The sequence below is a fragment of the Miniopterus schreibersii genome (genome assembly GCF_964146895.1).
Source record: "Miniopterus schreibersii genome assembly, chromosome: 8".
Classification (NCBI taxonomy): Eukaryota; Metazoa; Chordata; class Mammalia; order Chiroptera; family Miniopteridae; genus Miniopterus; species Miniopterus schreibersii.
This window is the reverse complement of record NC_138109.1, coordinates 14660170-14669186: the sequence shown is the minus strand read 5'-3', so window position 1 is coordinate 14669186 and position 9017 is coordinate 14660170. Positions and strand designations below refer to the sequence as shown.

General features: G+C 45.7%; 1 protein-coding gene across 1 annotated transcript in view; it reads right to left on the bottom strand.

Moving 5' to 3' along the window:
- Positions 1 to 5591: 5591 nt before the first annotated feature.
- The window catches only part of ARID1A (AT-rich interaction domain 1A), a 72624-nt gene continuing 69198 nt past the window's right edge, over positions 5592 to 9017 (bottom strand). The window contains exon 20 of the mRNA XM_081144148.1: positions 5592 to 8681. Within this exon, the coding sequence (XP_081000274.1) occupies positions 6936 to 8681 (1746 nt within the window). The 3' untranslated portion in view covers positions 5592 to 6935. The remainder of the gene's footprint in view (positions 8682 to 9017) is intronic.

Sequence of the window (9017 nt, the reverse complement as noted above, 5' to 3'; positions counted from 1 at the left end):
GAGTTTAGAAGACTCTTCCCCCAGGCTTTTCAGTAACACACACTTGTTCTTAGCTCCAGAGGCCTGTGAGTGAATCCACAAAGCTGCAGGGCACACTTGTGACTGGGGCCTGAGGTTGTGGCTCGAGACTCTAGAAATCTGTGGGGCTCCAAGCAGCACTCTGCTTGCAAAGACAAAACTGACAAATGAACTGTCCTTGCTCTGTGAATTCACATTGGGAAAAGAAATGCATTCTTAAGTTTCCCTCTGCCCACACTAAATTCCCTCAAAAATCTATTTGTAAAACGGACAGGGATCTCTTGTAACAAGTCAGACTGTTTTCTAAAAGCTCAACTGTCACCCTTTAGAGGTAGAACTTTGTCCAGATCTTCTGCTCTACTTTCCTGCAATTTCTCCTTCCTTTCCTTCTCTGCTACCCCCTCCCCCTTCCGCTCTGTTTCCTGTTTCATTTTCTGGATCCTGCTCCCACAGGAAAACAGGGAAGCTGAATCTTGTGCCCTCAAAGCTCTGACTTGTCAGAACAGAAGAAGACTAGGTGGAGTGGCAGGGGGTTCTGGGCCTCCAAGGCTGTAAGTAGTGGAAGAGGCAAATCTATCTAGTGTGCTTTTAGAGTCAGCAGCTAAAATGGAGCCAGCTGTGCTACCAGCACTGTGGGGGAGCCAGGGAAACGGAGATGTATCCCAGGGCTCCAGAAAGGCTCTACATCACCCAGCCACTTCCATTAAGAAGCAAATATCCTACACCATCAAGAAACAATTTCATAATACAAGCCCCGACCTAAACAATGTTACTGTTTCCAGAATGTAAGAGTAACAGCATTTGTGTTTTTTGATACTGCCTGGCTCTGCTCATGCCATTTCCCCTGCTTGAAACACTTCACTGCCAGACCACCCTTTGGCAAACCCACTGCATTCAGATGTCAGCTGAAAGCCACCTCCTCAGAGAGGCCTTCCCTGACTATCCAGCCACAAGCACTACCCTGTACTATCCCATCACCCTGTTCTGTTTTCTTCATAGCGTTTATCACCACCTGCTTGTCCTGTCCATGAGTTTTACTCATCATGTTTTCCTGTTAAGAAATGTAAGCTCCGTGTGAGAGTGGGGGCCTTGTTGAAAGTATTGCCAGCACTTAGAACAGTGCTTTGCGCACTGTATGTACTCAATAAAGATCTGGTGAATAAATCAGCTCGTTTAATGTGATGCCTATAGTTCATGAATGCAGGAGCAAAGACTCAGGGAAGTGACTGGCCTGAAGTTACAGAGCTAGTGCAGAGGTGGGACTTAAATGTAGGTCTCTAGTCTCCCAGGCTGTTTTTTTCTAACACTCCACACTGTTTTAATTTTTCTTAGGTTTACCTCTTTCCCTCTCTTCCTTTTTCCCCACACAAGTCCTTATGGGCTATAGCCGCTATCCCAAGAATACTACATAGGGCACACCAACTCCTAACTACTCTTTCACTAAATTCCTATCTTACCTGTTTGGTTCACTCAACAAAATGTGAGTGCCTGCTCTGTGAGCGAAGATGAGGATGAGCGCTGAGCAAGGCAGACACAGTTCTTGTCCTCATGGAAATAATATCTTCCTCATGGATTTTATAGTGCTTGGCACAAAGTGCTCAGTAAGGATGGGCTGTTACACCCTCTTGAATGAAAAGAGAAGTGCTTTTTCTGCTGAAAGTGTGGAGGAAGTTCTCATGGAGCACTCGCCTCCCTGAAGCAACCTGACAGCTCATTTCTCTCTGTAGCTGGCTTGCCTTCCTCCTGCCACATCTGGAGATGGCCTTGGCTCCAGGCTGAGCAGAGAAATGGTACAGTGTATCTATTCACAGTAACTCAGTTTCCAGACACTAAACTTCCATGATCCCAATCCTATTTGAATATTGGAGAAGCTTATCCTGATCTGGGACGTTGCCCTCGAGGCCATGGCATTATGGGACACACGTGTCCACATAGGCTTCTGATACCTGTCACTGCCAACTGTTAGTAGGCAGTGCTAATGACTGTGATGACAGGCAGCTGTGCCTTACCAGAACTTTATGCTACTTCCTTTCACTATGGATAAAAGGCATTCATTGGCAGTTTCCAAGGATGTTGAGAGACATTTACATCCATCCTGAAATCTGGGGTAGCCAAAAGCATATGTTTTGGGCTTCTGCTGTATCACTTGAAGATGCCCATCCACTCCAGGACAAAGACCCTGTCCTGTCCTACCTCCCAATTGCAGAACCCAAATACTGATCCTTTAAAGGCCATGAACACTAGGTTATCTTTCACTCTTTCTTTGGTGTTTGCCTTTCAGTAGTTAGAAAACCTTGACCCCACTGAGAGGCCTAGTGGGAAGGGCCTTAGCCACTTAGGGGTGGCAGTGGCTACAAGGCAAAAGAGCCAATGAGGTTGAGAGTATTGTTTAGGCCAGACTTGGCTGCTCTCCAGCTATGAAAGAAGGTTAAGGTCATTTAGGGGGTGGGGAGGGAGGAGCCTGGGAAAAGAACTGCTGGCCACACCCCTGGGCTCTCTACTGGCAAGGTTCTATTTACTTCTCAAAAGCAAATTACTCACAGCTCAGTGGCTAGCAGTTCTTGGCCTGTGCTAACTCCAGTCAGAAACTGGAGACCAGGCTAGGCTCCCCCTGCATTGCAGGAGAGCAGATGAAAGGAACCCAGGAAACCAAACTCCTAGGCAATGCTCCACACACAGCCCAGAAATGCACTTTCTACACTAGAAAGTGGAGTTCAAGAGGCCCAGAGCAAAAATAGCCATTAGCAATATTGCTCACCAAAGTATAGATATGAAAAGCTTCCCATTTAGTTTTCTCTAGAAGAGTCCGAGGAGGGCATCTTGTTTGATAGTTAGCCAATTGTCGCTATTTCTCCCTCTCTCAATAGAGAAATATTAATTATTCATTCCTGTTTCTGACTCAAATATTAACAACCATAGTTAGTTTGATAAACACTTGATTGAAATTCTTGGGATAATTTTACCTTGTGCCAAATACAACAAAAACGGCTTGGCCGGCATGGCTCGGCAGTTAAGGTTCGACCTATGATCCAGGAGATCGAGGTTTGATTTCCGTTCAGGGCACAAGCTTGGGTTTCCTGCTCGATCCCCAGCAGGGGGCGTGCAGGAGGCAGAAGATAAATGACTCTTTCATCATTGACGTTTCTCTCTTTCCAGCTCCCTTCCTCTCTGAAATCAATAAAAATATATTTAACAAAACAAAACTCTTGCCTGTCTAGCTCTGGTTGTCCTTCGACCCAGGAAGAAGGTACAGTCTGGTGAATTAGGAGGACTATGGGCCTTGGAGTCAGGGAGACCTCAGTTGGTGTGTGAGCTCATACAAGCCACTTTCCTCAGCTATAAAACGGGAGCCAGAATACTGATCTCACAGATATGGGGCTGTTGTAGGATTATTTGATGTACTATATCTGGTACGCAAGTAGGTACTCAATTCAAGTTTCAATTCCAAATGTCCACAATAATAGAATTTCTCTGTAACTGCATCTGGTTTCTCCACTGTTTCCTTAAGGAAGTGGATGAACAGAGAAGCTATATATTTTAACATTAACCTATAAAAGTATCTGCATCTGGTCAACATCTACATTTCATTAACTATGTGCCAGACTGTGCTGTAAGGCAGGGATATAGCAGTGAACAAAATATACCCCTTGTCCTCAGCGAGCTTATGTTCTAGTGTCAGACAACAGGTAAGTACAATATACAATAGGCCAGAAGGTAAAAAGCCCTACAAAAGAAATTAAGGCAGAGAAGGGAGATAAGGCAGGGGAGCAGATTGCTATTTTAAATAGGGTGGCCAGGGAAAGATACACTGATATATTCGAGCAAAGACTTCAGAGATGAGGACTTGAACCATGCAGTTATCTGGTGAGTGTGTTCTGGACAGAGGGAACAGTAAATGCAAAGGCCCCAAGGTGGAAACAGCCCTGTATAGTGCCGTGAGCAATGGGGAAGAGAGGAGACGAGAGGTAACTGCAAGCTAGACAACTGAGAGCCTTGTAGGTCATTATAATGATCTGGACTTTTACTTAGAGTGAGCAACATTAAAGGATTTTGACCTGACTTGGTTTTAAAGGGAGAATTCTGGTTGCTATAGAGAATAGGTCTTACTAGGCCAAACAGAAGCAGGGAGGCCAGTTTGGAGGATATTTCAGGAACTCAAAAAAGAAAGATATGATAATGCCTTAAACTACAGCAGTAGTGGCTGGACTGAGGATTGTTTTTTGAAGAGTGCTAACAGATTGGATGTGGAAATGAAAGTAAAGGATTTTTTTAGCCAAGTGATGGAGTTGCCATTTACTGAGAAAACCATGGGAAAGGCAGGTTTCTAGGGGAATATGGCATTTTAGTTTGGGCATGTTCAAACTAAACTTCCAGAGATGTCAAGCAGCTGAATGTTCTCATCTGGAATCAGGGGAGAGAGCCAGTCTGGAGAAATTAATGGTTAAGTTGGAGGCTGCCTCCAGATAAATGGTTGTCTTATTGATTTCTAAGAAAAATAGCAATCATCCCCTTTGCCAACTATTTCCAAAGGATTCTTTCTAGAACAGTGATTTTCAAAAGGTGTGCCATGGCACACTGGTGTGCCAAGAATTTTTAAAACACACAATACCGCTCTAGCTGCTTTGGCTCAGTGGTTAGAACATCAGGGTCCTGGGTTTGATTCTGGCCAAGGGCACATACCTCTGGTTGCAGGCTCATTCCCAGCACCACTTGGGGCACATTTGGGAGGCAACCAATCGATGTCTCTCTCTCACATCCATGTTTCTCTCCCCCTGCCCCCCTGAAAAGCAATGGAAAAAATATCCTCAGGTGAGATTAAAAAACAAAAAACAGTAACATGCAATACCTGACCTTAAGTCAGAGGCAATGATCTCTTTTCCCTTAGATTGTCAAATAAAGTGACAACAGCCTACACAATAGTCATCAGGCGTGAATCAAAAGTATACCTATTTTTTGCCCTGGCCAGTGTGGCTCAGTGGTAGAGCATCAGCAGGGGCACCAAAGGGTAGGGGGTTTGATTCTGGTCAAGGGCATGTACCTGGGTTGCAGGTTTGTTCCTGGCCTGGGGCCGAATGCAGGAGGCAACCAATCGATGTTTCTCTCTCCACCCCCTCCCTTCCTTCCACTTTAAAAGTCAATGGAAAAAATATCCTTGGGTGAGGATTAACAACAACAAAAGTATACCTATTTTTGATCAGCAAAAAATGTATTTCTTGTTGTGCTGCAGAATTTTAGTATTAGTTTATGTGTGCCACAAGATGAAAAAGGTTAAATATTGCTGTTCTACAGTATCATCAATTTCTTTGGCTATTTAAGCTCACTTTATTTCAAGAGGCTAACATCCTTTTAATGCCTAGAACTTCCTCTTGCAGGCAAAATCTCAGCTTTCTTAAATTTAAACGTACACTGTGGAAGGTAAAGTGAAATATGGTGCAGAAATGACAGGCTCCAGGATGCCACCTTTTAGAGGAGCACGCACAACAAGGGAGAGTTGCAAGAACAGGACCCACATAAATCCTGACCTCCAAAAGGTCAAGATTTTAAATAGTTTGAAAACAGCAAAAAGCCTCACAAACGTCTTACCAAGATTTAATGTACATTTATTCTTAACACGTGGAACATATAGTATAAAGATTTCATACTGAATAAATGATATTCATTAAGCCAAAAAAGGAAAAAAGGAGGAATTTACATCAAGTTTTAGCTACATTGTTTGAAATACAAATATGCAGATTTTATCACTGAAAAAATCTCAATTGTGTTTCTTCATCAGGAACTTCAACTGAACCTAGAACTTTTTCACACCTCGATTAGAAAGAAAACAAAACAAAACAAAAACCCAGAAAAAAATAAACTATAAGTTGATTGGCTGCTGAGACAGCAAGGACTTTTTACAGAGACCTGTACAGCATCGCAAGAAGAGGGGCGATGTCTGGCAAGAGATTAAATAGCTATGTCTCGCTTTGTGCAGGTCACCAACTTGTTAACTCGTCATACTATAAAGGGGTAGCTGGGAGGGGGACCAAACTGTGGGGACCCAAGGGTATGTGCAATGTACAACGTCATATATATACACACGTGGCAGCACAGTGGCTGCAGCTAAAGGTTAAAACCAGTTCTAAGAGGTGATCTCAGGGTTATTCATACAATCAAGGAGGAGAGAAAGAGGTCAGGGTGTTGTAGGTTCACACATGATACTTTGGGGGAAAAGCCTTTTTTTTTTCTCCTCAACGTTTAACTAAAAACATTTTTAAAAACTACAGCTTGCTGCTGACCCAGCGTTTTCTCTTGTTTCCATGTGAGACATTATTATTACAGTATGTTTACAGTATCAGGTGTACAGTACAGTACATGAAAGGGTCTACACTCTACTGCACAGGCCTCTCCAGTGAACAGGATCTGTCCACAACTTCGAACTTCTTGGCTCCTGCAAGATTGTGAATGTACAACAATAAACCACACACAGTTCAGCAGTCACCTTTTTTGTCCTTCAGAGGGTTTTTTTTTGTATTTTTTCCTTTTTTTTTTTTTTACCATTAAAAACAGTTATGAAATGTGGCATCCCGTTGATGCAAGGACCGGGAAAGCCATTTTTATTTTTATTTTTTTTTCCCCAAACTCACTGTAAACAACAGTAACTTTGGTTAAAATAAAAAAGTCTTCTATGTAGGCAGAGCTTTGTCTTTTCAAATAGGGTAGGGTCCTGAGGGGAGTAAGGTGAGGACAAGGAACAGAAAGGTAGAGGTAAGGGAAGCTGAGAGGAAAGGAATAGGAGGGACTTTTTTCCCAAGGGAATAGCTGGACAGCACAGGGTAAACTGGATTCTGAGGTGGTTTTGCATAAATAAAGGGCAACAGTCAGTTTCTAAGTTCTCCACACACGCACACACACACAGGGAGGGAGGTGTCCCACGGCTGTCATGACTGGCCAATCAAAAACAGTACATCACAAATGACTTGTGAAACCAATGAGTTCATCAATGGTGATACTGAGATGTCCAACAGCCGTGACTCATACAATGTGAACTCTGAGTGGTTCTCGTCCACCTTGGCCAGGGCCAGCAGTGCACGGGCAGCCCGCCGCATCATGTCCACACTAGTTGGCTCAAAGGGCGGGTTCTGCATGTGGAGCAGGCTAGCCTGGCTCTGTTGGAACTGTGTGGCAGCAAGGCTATCCTCCAGGAAGCCCAGGAGGTTGCCGATGCTGCCCTTCTGCACTGCGATGGCACGGGCTGCCAGGCTGTCTCCCTGTGCCAGGTTGGCCAGCAGTACCACAGCCATCTCCCGGCAGACCGGGTTCTTTCGGTCACTGAGGAAGCGCACCATGGTGCTATACAACTTCTCCAGGCGGCTGAAGGGGGGCGTGGCCAGGATCAGGTCCACATTGTTGTCCTGGATGCTGAGTTTGCTGAGGGTTTCCAAGACCAGTCTCTGAGGGGAGAGGACGGCGTTGGGGCCCAGGGTGGAGAAGGGGTCCTGGGCTTCAGCTGAAGGGCAGACTGCCCAATGTAGGAGTCCATCCAGGACAGGCAGGCAAATGCTCTCGGGGTACGGGGAGAGGTCCAACTGCCCCGAGATGTTGGCTAGCGTGACCAGGGTGTTTTCCCGGAGCATCTCCAAGCAGTCCCACCACCACTCCACTTTGTTGCAGCTCACCCCTTGGTCCTGCTCCTCCTCCTTCTCATAAGTCAGTGGTGCCTGCTTCCGTTCTGGATGCTTATGGTGTAGAAGGATCAGCTTGCCGAGGATCAGCAGCAGCCCTGGGTGTTTGGACATCTCAAAGTCGTTACCTGGCACAAATGACAGGCTTCGGATGGTATTGGAGACACAGACGCAGCGCTTGGCAAGGGAATCCTGCCAGTCCAGAAGGGTACACAGTGGGGTCTCATCTTTACTGTGGGGTTCATCCTCTAGGATCTTGATGTTCCGGTGGCTCTGTGCTGGGCTGATGCCAAATGGAAACTTGCTGCTCTCCTTGGTAGCCTCTGCACTCTTAGCTCCCTCCTCAGTCAACGTACTAGACCGTGTGGACAACATATCATCCATAGTAGCTGTGATCCGTTTTTCTGGAGGGCCATCAGGTGGGGCACCCTTCTGTTCTGTTGTCCCTGATGTACCCTCTGCTGCTGTGACATGTTTCCGGGTGACTGGTAGGCGGGGCACATGAGGCCGGGTAGGCAGCAGCTCTGTCTTGCTCTCAAAGTGGGTCTGAATATGCTCAGTGGTGTCCCCCCCACCAATCCGCCAGTGCAGCAGGCCACTGTCAAACTCCTGCACACGCCCAAGCTTATCTGAGCAGTCCACCACAAACGGGTCATTCTTCTGTACGATCTTTACTGGAAGCTTGTCAAACTTACTAATAAGTTTCTCCTCACTATTCTCTGAGGCTGCCTTGTCCTTTCCTGAAAAGGCCATCTCCTCATCATTTTCAACTACTTCCTCCTCTTCTTTGTCCTCTAGTTTAGGATCTAGAAGGTCTTCCTCCTCCTCCTCCTCCTCCTCTTCCTCCTCCACAGGGGCTGGACTAGACACCTTGCTGAATCTCCCAGGGTCCAGTAGTGTTCTCTGCCCTGGGTCACCCACCTCATACTCCTTTAAAATTCCAAAGATCTCGATCAGGCAACGTCGGAAATATTCCACAAGGAGCTCTAGCAACCCTGGGAGCTAAAAAAGGAAGAACAGGAAACAAATTAAGGGACAAAAGTGGGCTAAGATAAGAATCTTTGATTTGAGAGACCTCCAAGGGTCTTCTATCTAATCTCCCCGCTTTCCTTCCAGGTCAGACCATCTGTAGCACTGGGAAAGGCAGAAGTGCTTCTTTCCCAAAGGCTCTTTAGTCTCTCCCATGACAGGCACAAAGTTCTTCCTTCTGCCCAACCAACTTACCTTCACGCGAGCCTGCCTCAGGATAAAAATGTTGACCCACGGCTCTGCACCTCACTACCAGTGCTACCATCTCTCAACATCCTCTTTCCCAACCAATTTCTGCTGTTCTTCACC